The sequence below is a fragment of the Heterodontus francisci genome, chromosome 2, assembly GCF_036365525.1.
Source record: "Heterodontus francisci isolate sHetFra1 chromosome 2, sHetFra1.hap1, whole genome shotgun sequence".
Lineage (NCBI taxonomy): Eukaryota > Metazoa > Chordata > Chondrichthyes > Heterodontiformes > Heterodontidae > Heterodontus > Heterodontus francisci.
In genome coordinates this window covers 19,458,883-19,476,859 of record NC_090372.1, presented here as the reverse complement: position 1 = coordinate 19,476,859, position 17,977 = coordinate 19,458,883, and the positions used below count along the sequence as shown (strand labels likewise).

The 17,977-nt window shown below is 40.8% G+C and overlaps 1 protein-coding gene across 1 annotated transcript in view; it reads right to left on the bottom strand.

Annotated features, from left to right (window-relative positions):
* Positions 1-237: 237 nt before the first annotated feature.
* exoc2 (exocyst complex component 2) overlaps positions 238-17,977 on the bottom strand; it is a 332,668-nt gene continuing 314,928 nt past the window's right edge. The window contains exons 24-28 of the mRNA XM_068055321.1: positions 16,671-16,726; positions 11,458-11,580; positions 5,698-5,759; positions 4,866-4,925; positions 238-973 (exon numbers count right to left, since the gene is read on the bottom strand). Of these exons, the coding sequence (XP_067911422.1) occupies positions 880-973; positions 4,866-4,925; positions 5,698-5,759; positions 11,458-11,580; positions 16,671-16,726 (395 nt within the window). The 3' untranslated portion in view covers positions 238-879. The remainder of the gene's footprint in view (positions 974-4,865; positions 4,926-5,697; positions 5,760-11,457; positions 11,581-16,670; positions 16,727-17,977) is intronic.

Sequence of the window (17,977 nt, the reverse complement as noted above, 5' to 3'; positions counted from 1 at the left end):
GAATGGGCATGATTGGGATTTTTATTTTTACAGATGACTTTTGGTCACAACCTGAATGATCAAGTTCTGACTGCATTAGCCATAACTCTATAATATGCTAATACTAGATGATGTCTGCTTTCTTTATTTGATGTTTGATTATTGTTTGTAATTTAATGATTAAAAAGTTATGATTATACTTTCATGAAGCTGCAAAGAGATCGGTGGAAAAACTTCAAACAAAACAAAAATGTTGCACGGTATTTATTTAGTTTTGATTATTCAAGTGTTGAATACATAAAGACTTCATTAGCTTCATATTTTGAACACATGTAAATTAGCAGAAAATGCTCCCGAATGAATTCACTTGCATCAAATTAAGTAATGTAGCTCTAACGGTGTTCACAATTCTTGTTGTTTAAACCTAATGATGGCAAAGAATTGCACAAATACCGTGTGTTTAGGTGCATCACATCTTCTAACAGCCCTAAAAAAAATCATATGGGAAACACTATGAAAACTAACCAGGACAGCATTCTCTATTATATCTGAACTCACTATTGCCTTTTTTTAATCTCTCTTGTAATTTGTTTTTCCATGTTTGCAATTTAATTCACAGTTTGCATTAACGGGTTCAGAATGCGGAATATGCCACAAGACTAAACTACTAACAATTACAAATTTCAACTTTTCAAAGTGTACTTCGCAAATATCGATGAAACTATTAATATACTACAAGTAGCAATCTTTTTGGGATTTTACATCAGCCTTTTTAAGCAAGAATTCATTTGTTGGGAGAAACATAGAAAGTAGAACCATTTTGTAAAGAGCATTATATTTCCTCAGGCTGTGTGGTTCTGCAGTATAAAGAATCCACACATCTCTAGGACCTTTTCACCATTATGTCTTTACCATGCTTCGTGAGGAAGGTTGAAAGCAGGTGAGCTGTAAGTGCATGCTGCTCTTGAATTTGTTGAGGAGCTCTTCAAGTAACCTATAATGATGAAAAGGCAGTTGGTTTATAATCCATTCCCCATAGTGAACAATCACATTTTATTTTAATAAAGTTTGTAATGAGATCAATTCAAGCAATTAAAAAACATGTTTAATCTTAGTTTGCAATTGAACATTTTAATTAATTAATCTTGGTTTTAACTGCACATTTAATTAATCTATTACTGCACCATCCCATCCAAATTTGTTTTTATTATAGATGCAAGTATTATTTTCATCCAAACAAAAACAACCCAAGCATAAAAAGCCTGTTTTCCTATTTCTGGAAAAGCAGCTTAAAATGAATGGAACTTGTTCAGGAAAATGTATATTTAGAGAGCACGGATTCGGGCTGTGACATGGTGGGGGGTGGGGGTGGTTCTGATTCAGGCTATGACAGGGAGGATGTACATGGATTCAGACTGAGACTGAGATCTGGTCGGGTCTCAGTCTGTGAGCTGGGGAGGGGTTGGAGGTGGGGGTGCGCCAGACTCAAGCTGTGACCGGGGGTGGGGAAAGTTGGGCATGGGCTCGGGCTGAGACTGGGATGTGTGCTACATATTTAGGCCGTGACCCAGGCACAGATATGGGCCGTACATCCAGTACTGAATAAGCCGAAATTTTCTCCAATTAAATATTGTGAAGACTGAAGACATTGGGCTGAATTTTACCGGCCCCTCGCGTCGGGGGTCGTGGTGAAGGGGCCCGTAAAATACTTGCGGGAGCAGCCCGCCACGACCCCCCCGACAATGAGAAGGCCCTGCCGCATTTTACCGGCGGCAGCGAGGCCTCGGTGTGGCCCCCCTTCATTTAAATAGTAAATACAATGTAAATTAATTTACATATACTTACCTTGTCCTGGCAGCCTTCCAACAACCGATATTATGGCTGCCAGCCGCAACTCGCATGCCTTCAGAACTCTGTACGCAGTTCCGAGGTGAGTCACTGGTGGGGAGGGGGAGGAGTGAAATTATCAGGGCGGGGAACGGGGAAAACCTTTTTTATTGGTTGTGGGGATGTTGGGAAGGGGTTGAGGGTCAAAGATTCCGAAGGTGGGTGGGGGGGGGGGTTGGGGGTGAAATGTCGGCATTTTCCAAAGTGGCTTTTGGGGGGAAAAGTTAAATTTATGAAATGCGAACTCAGTTGGGGGCGGGGGGGGGGGGGGGGGTGGGAGAAAGAAGAGGGTAATCAAAGATAATTTACAATTTTATTCACTTTCTACCGAAATGGCACCTTTAAAAATGTAATTGAAGGGCCTGAAACCCTTTGAAAGTGGCACCAATGCCTGCGCAATGACGCTGGAGGCCACTGCCGGGGACGGAGCCGCCGCTCCCTCTACGTCATCGGGGGGTGGATGCTCCGCCCTCTCCACTTAAATGAGACCCTGCGCGAAATATCGCAGGGACTTAGCAACACCGCTTCTGTGTCTGAAGGCCGCCGAGTTCAAAGCACACTGCCGTGACGTGCAGCGCACTAATAAAATTCAGCCCATTCTCTTTGGTCCCCGGCACAAACTCTATACCCTAGCCACCAACTCCATCCCTCTCCCTAGTAACTGTCTGAGGCTAAACCAGACTGTTCATAACCTTGGTGCTGTATTTGACACTGGGATGAATTTCTGACTACACATCTGTGCCATTACAAAGACTATTCCCACCTCCATAACATTGCCTGACTTTGCCCCTGCCTCAGCTCATCTGCTGCTGAAACCTTCATCCATTCCTTTATTACCTCTCGACTTGACTATTCTGACACATTTCTAGATGATCTCCCATCTTCTACCCTCCATAAACTTGAGCTCATCTAAAACTCAGCTGCCCATATCTTAACTTTCACCAAATCCCATTCACCCATCACTCCTGTGCTCACTGACCTACATTGGCTCCTGGTTAACAATGCCTCGATTTTCAAATTGTTCTCCTCGTTTTCAAATTCCTTCATGACCTCAGCCCAACTTACCTCTGTAACCCCGTCCAGCCCTACAACCCTCCAGGATATCTGCACTCCTCCAATTCTGGCTTGTTGTGTATCCCCAATATTTATCACTCCGCCACTGGTGGCAATGCCTTAAGCTCTGGAATTCCCTCCCTAAACCTCTCCACCTATCTATCCACTTTTAAGACCCTCCTTAAAACTTACCACTATGACCAAGTGTTTGATCATCTTCCCTAATATCTTATGTGGCTCAGTGTCAAATTTTGTTTGATAAAGCTCCTGTGAAGTGTCTTGGGACACTTTACTAAATTTAAGGTGCTAAATAAGTAAAAGCTGCTGCTGTTGTGATCAAGATGTGAGCATGCATTCAGGCTGTGATATTCCTCTGATCTGGTAACTTACATTTCCTACACCTCAAACCTAATGGTATGTTTGCCTGGGCTTACAGTTATATCCACTCTATACCCCCTTGTAAGAGACATATACTGAGATCATTTTTGGATTGACTCCATCTTTCATTATAGCAACCGAATTTGTTTTTTTTGTAACCTTGTTTATCTACAAGTCTCCCAACTTTGAAATTATATTCTATTGTTCTACATTCATTTTTTAATTCATTCTTGGGATGTTAGCGTCACTAGCAAGGCCAGCATTTACTGCCCATCCCTAATTACCCTCGAGAAGGTGTTGGTGAGCTGTCTTCTTGAACTGCTGCAGTCCATGTGGTGCAGGTACACCCACAGTGCTGTTTTGGAGGGAGATTCAGGATTTTGACCATGTGATGGTGAAGGAACAACAAAACATCACTTACCTTTCGGTGTAGTATTCCTCATACATTGATTTGTTATTATCCACACTATATGTATGATTCAGTATATCTAACAGGTGAACCTACCACTTTTCAGAGATTTTCAAACTGTACTGCCTGATAACTCTATTAAAGAACAACATGGTTCTTCATCAGTCTCTTGACCATTCTAATCAGCAATAAATTAGGTGAGAAAATCCAAAAAGCAGATTTTCCCTCGGTTTTTATTTACTGAAACTTCCCAAAATCAACAGGTTATGAAACGTTGTCTGTAATGTATTACTTCCAAACTGTACCAATAAATTCAGTTTCTGGATTGGGGTGGAGGGGTGGGCTTTCAGAAGTATTCCGTCATTTGTAATATTAAAAGCAACTGTTCTGAGATCTGCTTTTGCCCTCATTCTGTAACCTAGGCAGTTCACAATTCAAGGTTTCTGTACATCTAGACAAAACTCCTTTGGCAGGGACAGGTAGCTTGCTATCTAGCTCTAGTAAGAAGGTTCCATCTGGGAACCTTATCTTAATTTGCTAGTTAACAAGGAAATGAGGTGAAAGTATACAGTAATTACATATTTGTTTTACTCTGGTGAGGGAGTTGAGTCTTGGATCTAGTTGCACCTAGTAAATCACCACCCAATACACACATTATGTTCCTCCACTTTCTCAGCAGAATTTAGCTGTTTAATCATACAACAAGTTCACTGAAAGATGTTATGGCCAGTGACAGCATCTTAGTCCCTCTCTTATTAGCAAAGAAATGACCCTTCCAAGTCTGATTCAGCTTTTGAAGACTCAAAATTCTGGCCCCTTTGACCCATCCTCGGAATTAGAAACCATGACCAGTAGAGCTAAAAGGTCACTGATTATCTTGGAGAAAACTGCTTGGATTTACATCCTCCTGATCTGTTACCTCAAGTCTAGCTGCTTTACTGTTGGCTACTCCACAGAAATTTTACTTTTCTGCTGGAATATGTATAGTTCGCACATCTGATTTTTGTAGGAAAGCAGTCGTGTAAACAATTTTAAAGCAGAACAGAAGATGCAAGACTATGATATCAAATGCCAACCAATTGACATCTATTCTTAAAACTAAGTTCTCCAGGGTGAATTTCAAAGTACAACAAGCTGTAGACACATCTGAGAAACTTACTTTTTATCTGCTCCATTGGGAAGTTGAGGCAATGCTTCAAGGGCCTGTTTGAAGCTGTAACTAGAGACATATTTACATAGAATTTAGTGCAAAACCTTTGGAAAATAACATTAAAATAGGTACAAATTTTAATGCAGCAGATTCAAATCCCATTTAAAAGGAACAGTATTGATGAAATTGAAAAATATTTGACTAGATGAGGTCAGACAGCACAAGAATGAAACAATAATTTAGCAAATTTTGCCTTAAAGACTGTACTAGGCAAAACTATACTGATAATAGATTTTGGCAGAATTCTTATGCACGAATCTTCCTTAATGAACACCTATTTTATAATAAGCAAGTTGAACAGATTTGCTCAAGAGTTCAGTTTGTTCTGAACTGAAATGTTTTAAGAATTTATATTTTGGCCAATATGCTAGATTGTCTACTCTAGATATGGTCATCTTTATTCTTTGAATGCAGTTCAGCACTCCATCCCATCCCGAACAAATAATTCTGGCAGCAAATAGTGGATCACTTGAGATGGCTGATGTTTTGGTGCAACTACAAACAAAGTCCTTAAGTAGTACAAAAGGGGGAGAATTACCTCACCAAGATGGCTACTGTATACCATCAATGGTTAAAAGGACAGCACCAAAAATGTTTTCTTTACCAATTTGATGGTGGAGTGTCAAGTTGCACTTAAGACATTGAATGAATGTGCCAGGATATGCAAGTCCTTGTAACAATTTAAAACATTATTTTAATTATTTGAACTAACTTTTTAAAAGCTCTGTTGAAAGTTGCAATAATCAAACTGATAAAAATATGACTTAAAGTTCCTTCTTACTTGCTGTCAGGAGTCAGAAATGAGGCAACAGCATCTCTTAAAGCACAAATTTCCAGTCTGGCCTAAAGAAAGAAACACATTTTACAGATGTGTTCTCTACATGCCTTGGGGCTTTAATTTCCACTTAAAATTGTTGATCTATTATATTGAATAAAGTTATTGTTTTGTGTAAGAAACTTTTTCAAAAATAAAAGGATTTTCAACAATTGATAATTATAATACTGTTGAGTACTGTGACACACAAGTCATCACAAAGCTTCTCAATATACATAATCACATGATGCACGAGTAACTTTAAAGTTTAAAGCAAAGTTCCCCAACTTCGTATTTAGAATATACAGCTTGAAACAAAATTATTAAACCTTACTTTTCAATCTAATTTATTTAAAATGTGGACGAAGTGCCAAATTCATACTGCATTAAACAGATGCTTGTACATTGTCTTGTGATGGCTCTGCATAACTTCCATTGAAAAAGAGTTAGCATGTCAACAGATGGATAACTAGTTTTGAATCAAGTTGGCACAGCAAATTTGATGCCTAAACTCTGTACCAATTATTGGTGGCATGTAGGTTGCAGCTTCATTTCTCCAAAAGGGGAGTTCCCAATCTCAGCTGCACCATCAGGGAGTACAAAGACAGGTGGCTTCCCCTTAGAATAGAATGGAGGGAAGGAAGGAAACCAATGGGTAAGTTAGCCAGAGATGGCCTTGTACACTTCTAATGGTCAGTTCCATATATCTAATGAGTGAAAATGATAAACACCATTAACTGGTACAAGAAAAGGAATATGTAGTTTTTAATAAATATATACTTTTTACAAACCCCATCTATCCCTACTTTCTTCAACCTACCTGATACACAATGATTAATATTAGGCTTTAATATGACCCTTCTTAAAAAAGTTTTTGTCATGGATACAAGTTAAAATACCTTCTTTTAAACATCACTTCCAACAGTGTTAAATCAACAATAATTGTATATTCTGTCCCACATCAATCTCATTTGCAGATTCATTGTTTTTGCTAATTAGGTGTCAGCTTTAGCAGTGGTAGCACTCTCCAGTGCCCTGGCCAATATTTATCGCTCAACCAACATCAGTTTAAAAAAAAAATTATTGGGTCATTATCTCATCGTTGTTTGTGCACAAATTGGCTGTCATCTTTCATACACGATAAGTACAGTGACTAAACTTCAAAAGTACTGAATAGACTGCAAAATGCTTTGGACTGTTCTGAGATTGTGAAAGGGATTATATAAATCCAAGTTCTTTTTTTAAAAAATATAAATCTTCAAGATTGAGACATATATGAGTGTTCAAAAGTACAGCCAATTCAAAATGCAATTGATGCTTGTAAATGTGATTAATGACTTACATTCTCACTATAATCACTAAAAGAGGCAAGCATCGGAGTAAAATATCTGAACTTGCCACTTCTGACAGGTGTAGTAATTCCTAAATTCTTGCTACATATGCAGCTTTGAATACTATTCAGGCTCCAAGTCTCAATGATAGTGTCTGACGTGTAAATCATAAGCTAGCTGCTTTGTGACAACAAACTATCAGGCACTGTATTAACAGACCCTGTGAAGCAACATAGACACAAATGAGTTTTGGCTGAAACTGAAAGCAGTGCCAATTGGATACCCAGTGTTTGCAACATCTCCATGTAGCCAAGACTGAGTCTGAGCTACTTCTTTGGATGATAAGGCACCAGTGAAATGCATGCATCAATCTTATCTTTTCTGGGCTGTTGTACCACAGACCACATATACAAAGGTAACAGATGTCATGAACCGTTACTTACTGCTCCTAATTTCTGATGAGTAAAGAAGATTTTTTTTGCTAATTGACACTTAATGCTACAAGTACTTGTGTAAAAATAAGGTCCTGTTCTTAATTATATAAAAAAAAATATTCAAAACACCTGAAGTGGCTGACCTTCTGACTGTGGCGAATCTTTTCTCAGGTTTCCAAGACTTGGAGAAACACGTGCTTTGCTGATTACTCTTGGTTCCCTACAATCCAACCGCTTATAGCTGTGTTAAGCTTATTTTACTACAATTTTGTTTAGTTACTGTCACTTTCAGTTTGCCAGCCAAAACACGACCACATGTGAACTGATAAGTTTTTCTCACAGTAATTTCTGTCACAAACTGCTTTTTGTTAAAACCACCATAGGATACATTGGACACTTGCCACTGTGACTACTGATGGGGATAGGAGATGGTTTTCTTAAATTTGCTTTTTTTTTCATAATAAGAGTTCCAAATACTACAAGCTAACTAGTATTTCACTATTATTGTAATCGACCTTTCTGATAGAATCTGCATTCCTTTTGGGATGCCTTCCGGGAACTAGAGGACAATCAGCATTTCTCGAGGAATGATCAGAGGCAGGCCTGCTTGCACTCGAGACTAATTTTAGGCCAGCCATTATCTACTTAGATGGGACAACAGATGACACCAGAGCTCCTTGATCATGTCAATGAAGATGTGACTTCAGCACCTATGCTTGAGCGAGGGACCTTTCCCAGGTTCAGACTTTGCTACCTTGCTGTACCAGCAGAAAAGCAGTTGTCAGAGGTTGAAAGTTTAAAGAGCTGATGCATGGTGACGCACAGGCTGCTCACCAACCTAGATGTCTGGAAATGATTTGTAAATTGTAAAGCTGCATGATGCACAATGTGTTACTTTATTATGGACTTGGAAGATGCGAGTATGGCAAAGATTTCAATTGTAGATTGCATCTTGAAGGTATGCATTCCTGAGGTATGAATTCACATGAGATGCAAAGACGAGTTGTAAGATTGTGTGAGGTCTTGCATGGGTAAGGAGACCTTATGAAAAAGACACCTTGTAGCATGCGATCTTGGACCAGCCATGAGATACAAGGTAGTGTTGGTTAGTTTCCTTTGCTGATTCCTGTAGGTATGAAGTAGAAAATTGAGGACAGTCAGTTTGCGTCCTGAGCAAATGCACCACTTTGAATGTGGTACAGAGTCGCAGTGATTGGAGAGTCATAGGTCATGGATTCTGTTGTTCTCTTTTGTCATTTGGAGCAGCAGCAATTGGCCTTAGTGTTCTTTGATAAGCAAGGGGAATAATCAGCTACAATATCAGCTGCAGATCACAATCCCATGATTCTTACAGGAAGGTGCACATCTGGTCATCAGGTGAGGACTGTATCAGGCTCAACTATGACATGGCACAGATGGGTAAATGTTCTTTATCTGTGTTCATAGAAGAATAATGGACAAAAGGATGAGATACCAAAGAGTTGTCAGCATCAACTTTCAGGAGAAGGAGAATGAGAAAAATGGAAAATAAAGAGAGACATGTGGAAGCCATCAACTGTTCCAGTACAAGGATGATCATAATTGGACTATAATTAATGAATCCAAATTGAAATCAATTCCATTAGCATTCAGTAATGCCCCTTCTCCCTATACTAGTAATTTAGACTATGTTAGATAGAAGAACATAAAGCTTTGCAGCCATTTCAGAACTCACATTAAGTGGTGTGTGACTGTAAAATGATATTCAGCTCAGGACATTTATTTTCCTCCTGAGGCAGAGCTGGTTATTTATGCAGGGTGGGTTTCTAGCAGGATCTCAACACCAAAAAGGAGCCTGCTACTGCTGAGAGGGAAGATGTGATGCAGCACCAAAAAAATAGCAAGAAAGGAAACAAGGAAAAAGAAAAAGAGAATTTATAAAGTAATTTATATATGTCCTCAGGACAGCAATGTTTCCTCTAATTTTTCTTCATTGTGTGCAGCCCATTTGCTTCACCGCACGGTCCCTTTAAGATTGCTATGTGGTCTTGCTTATACATGTTAAAGGGAACGTTGGTTGTGCATGGACTGTTTCACTGCCTGGTATGTTGCAGACTGCTGAGCAGCCATACTGCTTAGAGGGAACAGTACAGGACAGTCCAAAGCACTTTATAGCCAATGAAGTACTTTTGAAGTATAGTCATTGTTGTTAATTGGGGAAAGATGGGAGCCAATCTGTGCACGGCAAGATCCCACAAACAGAACTGCTTAAGGGATGTTGGTTGAGGGATAAATGTTGGCAAAACACTGGCTGAAATCTTGTGCTCTTCTTCGAACAGTGCCATGGGATCTTTTACGTCTACCCAAGAGATCAGAAGGTGTCTCGGTTTAACATTATCTCCGAAAGACATACCTCCGTCAGACCATCAGCCCTTCAGAACTGCACTGAAGTGTCGCCAGAGAGTAATTGCTAATCGGTGCAACCACCAAGCCAAGGTTGACACAAGAATAGGGAACACAATTAAAGGGGTAGTAGGACTCTGAAGAGCACGCCGTTGTTTGTACTGAAGGCCTTGGACTGGAACAGAGGTCACCAAGTGAATTTATGGGGCATTATGTAAGGAGAGGAGGACACTACCAACAAATTAGGGGGCTTACCACTGCTACCCCAGGGGCTACTGCTAATCCTCTGATGGAAATCCCTCGTGTAGGAGATAACATGGACTGAAGTTGGGGAAAATAGTTGGTTTGGCAAAACCCATCTCCTTGCCTTCATTTACATGTGGCGGACAGGAATGGGGCGGCTGACGAGAGGAAGATAAAAGGCCTGGGCTGGAATGTGGCAGTAGGCCTCGTCACCCAATTCCTCTGTATTTTGTGCTGATTTTTTTTGCCTAATAGAAGAGGAAAATCCAAGCCACAGCAAACTATTTTAGTGATTATAAAGTAGTTGTAGTGGTAAATGGATTTGCAGGATTGTGGGGTGGGGGGGAGGAGAAGAAATATAAAAAAAAATTATATTGTATGAACTGATCAAAAAAAATCAAAGGTTGAATGGACTAATTAAAGTTTGCAAAAAAGAACTAGAACAGTACAGATGCACTTTGCTGTGGGTTTTAGGAAGTTTAGGTTGTGAAATCTGTATGCAAGTGCACAGTGCATGATAACTGCACCACTGCATTTAGACAGATACCTTTCTCCTCATCTGGTTGAGATCTGCAAGACAGGAACTCTGGTTTCATTTTGGATCAACTATTGAACATCTGAACGAAAGGCAACCCGCAGAGAAACTCTCTGAGGGATGGGGGCGGGGACGTGGTTTAACTCTTGGCAATCTTAAATGTCCGACATTATAACACACAAAATAAAAATCATATGCAGGTATCGAAACGACTCTCAATCTGAACTTGAAAATAGATTTATTGCTGGATTATTACCTTTCCAGACACGTATTTAGACCCTATTAGTTTCATATACTTACTAAATTTACATTGTATTACCTAGGGACAAGAGTAATAAATTACACAGCAACTATTGAACTTTACCCAATATGAAAGAGTTCCCACACTATAATAGAGTCTAAATCACTAATTAAAAATGAATGTCAAATGAAAGTCACAAAATAATGCAATTTAATAGAACCCTTTCTGAAATGACTGTACATGTGAAGAGCTAATGTGGATAACTTCAAAACTAGGCCAAGTGAACTAAAACATAGACAAGGCACCATTAATCTGATGAAAGGTCATTGACCTGAAATGTTAACTCTGCTTCTCTCTCTCTCCACAGATGCTGCCAGACCTGCTGAGTATTTCCAGCACTTCTTGCTTTTATTTCAGATTTCCAGCATCTGCAGTATTATGCTTTTATTATACCATCAACCATTCTGAGACAGTGATCATTTCTTTCTGATGCATTATGAAAAAAGTCAAAGTAAATTTGGAAAAAAGTCAATGAATGAAACTCTGCTAATGCTTTGATACCTGCAATGCTCCATTTCTGCTAAAGGAAGACACGCACTGCATCAGTCGGCTCATTTCTTCGGCAACAGCTTCTATAATTCGTGAAAGAACCCTTGGGACGAGTTCCTTAGAAATTGTAAACACCTGTAAATTCACAAAAAGGTTTTGTTGAAATAGGATGTTAGATTACTTGATGTTGTTATGGCCTTCCTTAAGAGAAGTTCAACTTCCAAAAACAAATAGAAAAATACTGTCCTAACATGGGCAGGAGAAAGATATGTATACAGCCTCTTTAACAGTGATACATCATGTGTAGTCATACTGAATAAGTTATCATCTTTCATTCTGCTACATTTAAAGTCCTGCCTTCAATTATCCATATTTTTGTTACCATTATCCATACTCTTAATACTGGACATGGTAAGGAGGAACTTGCCGCTGCCTCCTTATGAGCAGAAACCCCAGATGCTCCATCCTACTCTCTTGCTGACCTTCCCACACAGCACACCTGCTGGGGGCTAATCTAGCCACTTCTTCCTGTCCCATTCACCCCTCCCAGTGCTGACCCTGTCAGCCAATCAGCTATCACTGCCCCTCTCCACATCTCCTTCCAGAATGTCTGTTCACTTGTGAACCAGACCTTTGCCGTCTATAAGCTCATGTTAGATGACCGTATTGATATCATGGCCTCAATGGAAACCTGGCTGAGGGTTGATGACACCTTCCCCTTTAGTGAAGTCTCCCTACCTGGTTATGCCTTCCAAGTGCCCTGCACAAACTAACGCAGTAGCTGTGTTGCTGTTACCACCAAATCACACCTTGGTCTGTCTCCCTACTCCTCCTTTCATCATCTTACCTTGCTCTACCTCTCTTGTCTTAAAATCCTCGTTTTCTACCGCCCTGCGAAGTCCCATGCCAAAGTTCTGAGAGATATCTCCACTGCATTCCTCCCTCAGCCCCTGCACCAAGCACCTCTCATCCTTCTCAATTGCCATCTCAACTCATCATGCCCTCTGTCCTCTGAGCTCACTGTCCTCCTAACCTCCCCTCATCTCTCCCTCAATATAAACTGCCCTTTTCATACTAACAGCTACCCTCTTGACCATGGCATCTCATGTTAAAGGCTTGGTACCCAACCCGAACCCGACGACATTTGTCAGGTTCGGGTTGGGTCAGGGCCACACTTCTGGGTCCGGCATTCGGGCTCGGGCCGGATCGGACACGCTCTATCACCATCTCAGATAAGTGACTTTAATGTTAATTTACTTTTTGAACTTTAAAGGTGGCTTTGCTACAGTTATTTTAATCTTGTGCAGGTAAGGAATAAAGTGAAAAATGGAAGGTAGATTAACTAATGGTTGGGTCGGGTGCAGGAAGAAATGGAAGGACTCGGGCTGGGTCGGGTCTCATTTGCAGACCGGAACAGGTCTTTATCTCATGTGTCCTCACTACCCACATCCTGCCAATCCCAGATAAGGTCATCCTCTGATTACTTCCTTGAATTCTTCTCCATCCACATTCCCTTTTCTCCTCCCAACTCTACTTCTATTCTGTATCCACCACTATAAAAAAACTCTTACCCCAAGACACAACTGCACTTTCAAATTCTTAACTGTCTGACCTTTGGTCCTCCATTCACCATGATACGTCTCCAGCCACCAAACTGTTCAATCACACTTTCATCTCCACCTTTGATGCCCTTAAACCCATTAAAACCATTACTCATTCTCACCCTGGCCATTAACCTGGTACAGGCCTCATCTCCACTCCCTTCAGTCCAAGAGACACAGTCTTGAACACCTGTACCATTCAGCTGTTCATTGACAGATCTGGCTGGACCACATAAAACACCATCAGGCTCCTGCTCTCCTCTGCTGAAAATGCTCTTTATTCTAGGATCATCCTGAAATGCTTCTCTTCTCCACTACTCCCCGTCTTCTTAAACCAATCTCTCCTGCTTCTTCCATCTTCAGCTCCAACAAGTGCTTGGTACAATGTTCGCTATAAGCTGTGCAACCTCGCAGCAAGCCGCACACAAGTTGGCCCCTTTAAGTTACTGTGCATACCCAACTGCACAGAAAGGTTTAAGGTTACCATGCACTTAAATAAATCACCCGCGCACTACAAAAAAGAATTAGAGGGAAAGTCGGCGAGGAGCTCATGGGTTTCTTTGTAAATAAGATGGCGATCACCTGATTAGCTACCTATCATTTCCCTCCCTTTCTCTAGCCCATTGGGCCAAACTTCCCCAGCTCTAGCTCTGAACTTGCATCTTTCTTTAGCTTCTCTCCTGTCATGTCCTTGCTGAGTTCATCTTGCCCATGAGACCCACCTCCTGCTACCTTGACCCTTTTCCCACCAAAGTTCTGACCACCCAACTTCCCTTCCTGGTCCCATGTTAGCTGATATTGTAAGCAGTTCATGGTCATCAGGTGCTGCCTTCCTCCCCTTCAAATCTGCCATTATCATTCCTTTCCTCAAAAAATCCACCATTGCAAACTACCACCCTATCTTCAACCTCCCTTTCATCTCCAAAGTGGCCTCCCAAATTCAGGCCAATCAATCCTGCAACTCCTTGTTTGGACCCCTCTAATCAGGTTTTGGCCACTGTCACAATACCAAAATGGCCTTTATCAAAATCACACATGATATCCTATGTAACTGTGATGTGGTAAGCTATCCCTCTTCATGCTTTTCGACTAGCTTGCAGACTTTGACGTGGTTGACCACATCATCATTCTCCAATGTCTCTCCTCCGTCGGTCAGCTAGGTGGGGCTGCTCTCGCCTGCTTCTATTTTTATCTATACAGTTGCAGCCACAGATTCACCTGCAATGGCGTTGCTTCCTGCTCCCACACCATCATCTCGAGTGCCCCAAGGATCTATCGCAAGTTTGTGCAGAAAGAGGCCAGGACGCAAAGGACTTGTATCTTTGCAAGTCAATGCATCAATTTTTCTGAGCAATGAAATCATGACAATACTTGGAAAAAGTAGGAAAACTTCCCCAGTCTGCAAGTGTGACGGAGCTTCCAGTCACCTGTCATTATAATTCCCACTCTGACCTCTCTGTCCTTGGCCTCCTATACTGTTCCAATGAAGCTCAATGTAAGCTCGAGGAACAGCACCTCATATTTCGATTAAGTACTTTATACCCTTCCAGACTCAACACTGATTTCAACAATTTCAGACTAGAACTTCTGCCCCTTTTTTTACTTCTCGTGTTTATTTTGTTTCTGGACAGCAGCTGTTGGTGATAATTCTGTTTTCTCATTAACTCCTCCTCTAGACACATCTTTTGCTTCTTTCCTTGACCCATTACCGGATCCTTTGCCTTGCACCATCACTTATTTTATCATTTAATTTCTCCTTCCCTTCTCCATATCACAGACCTTTCCTTTTTTCTCCAACACATCCCGCACCCCCATTTTCCCTGCCTCTGCACTTGCTTAAAACCTGTTACATCTCTAACTTTTTCCAGTTCTGATGAAAAGTTATCAGTCTGAAATGTTAACTCTGTTTCTCTCTCCACAAATGCTGCCTAACCTGTTGAGTATTCCCAACATTTTCTGTTACTTCCCATGGCACCTGCCTCACAGATTGCCTCAAGCCAACTCCTTCACATGTTGGCCAATGAAGAGGGCAGCCCATGATTTGAATGAGGTTTATCTTTGCCTCATGAATCCTATCGTGTTAGAAAGAAACAGACGCAATTGATCTCTGCTGCTCAACTTCTGAAGCAAGACCTTTGATACATCAAACAAAACTGTCAAATAAATGGAGTGGTGAAAATATCTTGTCCCATGTACACTGAAAGTTAAAACTCTGTGTATATCAACTAATGGATGAAGTATATGGTGGCAGGTAAAATCTCAATGCTCTCAATTTCTGAAATAAATGAAACTCATATAGTCTTTTAGAAATGAAGATGGGACCTTTGAACAGTTTTATCCTGTACGGAGAGCAGCCACCAAATGATGCAACGCATTAAATAGTGCAGCACTGGCATCTAGACAAAGGGTGAAGAAACATACCCTTTGTAGCTTGTGGATGTATGATCCACACTCATATTCTACATTTAGGTTTCCCTATTGTAACAATAAAGGGGTCAAATTGTCTATGAGTTCTGACTGATGAAAGGTACATCAAAGCTCCAGGGTTCGTTTTGATTTAGTTCTGCTTGACAACATGAATGAGAAGCAAACAGTTTTGTCCATAGAAAGCTGTCTGATGATCCCTTGCCCTCAACTAAGTCCACTTTTTTATTTGTCCATGGGATGTGGCAAGGCCAGCATTTATTGCCCATCCCTAATTGCCCTTGAGAAGGGAGTGGTGAACCACCTATTTGAACTGCTGCAGCCCATGTGATATAGGTACACCCACAATGCTTTAGAGAGGGAGTGCCAGGATTTTGAACCAGCGACAGTGAAGGTGATAAAGTTCTAAGTCAGAATGGTGTGCGACTTGGAGGGGAACTTGCAGCTGGTGGTGCTCCCATGCGTCTGCTGCCCTTGTCCTTCCAGATGGCAGAGGTCGCAGGTTTGGAAGGCGCTACTGAAGGAGTTGCTGCAGTTCATCTTGTAGATAGTACACACTGCTGCCACTGTGTGCCGGTGGCAGAGGAAGTGAATGTTTAAGGTGATGGATGGGGTACTGATCAAGTAGGCTGCTTTGCCCTCGATGTTGTTAAGCTTTTTGAGTGTTGTTGGAGCTGCACTCATCCAGGCAAGTGGACAGTATTCCATCACACTCCTGACTTGTGCCTTGTAGGTGGTGGACAGGCTTTGGGGAGTCAGGGGTTGAGTTATTTGTTGCAGAATTCCTAGCCTCTGACCTGCTCTTGTAGCCACAGTATTTATATGGCTGTTTCTGGTTAAGTTTCTGGTCAATCATCCCCAGGATGTCGACAGTGGGGGATTCAGCGATGTTAATGCTGTTGAGCATCAAGGGGAGGTGGTTAGATTCTCTATTGTTGGAGATGGTTATTGCCTGGTACTTATGTGGCGCAAATGTTAACTCATGACACAGAAATTATATTCAGTGATATGGTAATCCAGGCAATGCAACTCCACAGCATCTCTCTAAAGAATGAAGAGTTGGAATGTTATGGTACTATCTTCACAAAATACCTTTGTAGTCATGGCTTCCCCTGAACCTGCTGTGGTGTAAATATAAAGAGCTTAGACCCAAAATGAAAATGCACATTGTATCTGTGCAAATTAGTTTGAAGACCTTACCTCTGCATGTACAGCAATGATGTTAACTAAAGCTTCTTTTAAGTAAGTTCTGACACCTAAGGAAATAAGAAACAATGCTGAGTATAGCATTGACTTGTAAAAACATTGAATAAATTGTTTAAATTAATCCTAGATACTGAACCAAATGTAATAAAAATTCCAGATAATCAAGAGGTGACATTGCCTTGTTATGAGGACAGACATCTTTCTCCTCACCGTTTCTGCTCAAGGGGCTGAGGCAGATAGGTTCCATCCACTACTTGCAATGCCATTCTTTCTTAGTGAACCACTAGAAAGCATACAAATTTGGTCTCACTGGAGATACGCATCCAGTTTAACATTCTTAATCCATGCAATACAGAACCTGTGGCCGTATCCATCATGATCAGGAACAATGGAACTGTTTTCATAAGAACATAGGAATTGCTGGATGAAAAAAGACCGAGGTATTTCTAGTTTGCCTTCTACTATTCTGGTAGTTACATGAAACAATGATAATGGAGTTGTTGACTAATCATGGCAATCAATCAATCTCTATCAATTAGTCTACAACAGACCTAAAAATTACACAAGGAGAACCCCAGAAGTGGAGAGCGTATCCCTTTTTTGCTGTGAATTGCTGGAAACTTTTAATGAGTGATTGTCGCCCCCCCCACCGCTGCCCTGTAATTTCTGAACCCCATTATGTCCCTTTTCCATATCATCTCCAAAAAAAACAAACGCAATTCTTTAAGCTTGCACCACAAAAGAGATGATGCATTGCGAGGCACCTTTTCTGGTTTGATGCCTAAAAATATGCTGAATATTTACCTCGTTGCATCTATGAAACAATGTGGCAATCGTTAGATTTGTGACAACCGATTAACTGCACCGCTGGTATTTCAGGTTGGTTTGAAGCCAATTTTATCACTGTTGCTTCCAACTATGAAATGGGAGACTCAAAAGGCAGACAATGACTTTTTAAATAAAAGTTGGTAAAGTTAAAAGAATAAAAGGACCTTACGGAAAAGATGCAATGGAAAATATTAAAACAATCTTATTAATTTATACATAGGCTTTTACAGTAAAGCTACCCAACAATGAATAACTATTACTGTACCATAACTACTCTCTGAACTCTCTCATTTGCATCAACAACCTTTTGAAGGTAGCATGCAAAACAATGGACTCAAGTTGGCCTGTTGCAAGACACCTGAAGCATTGGTCATTGCCATCAGAAGATCCAACGGCAAATCTTACAAAGGTTGAAGGGAAACTAAGAGGCAATTTTTTGACTTTGTGCATCCGGCAAATTCTTTGCACAGAGA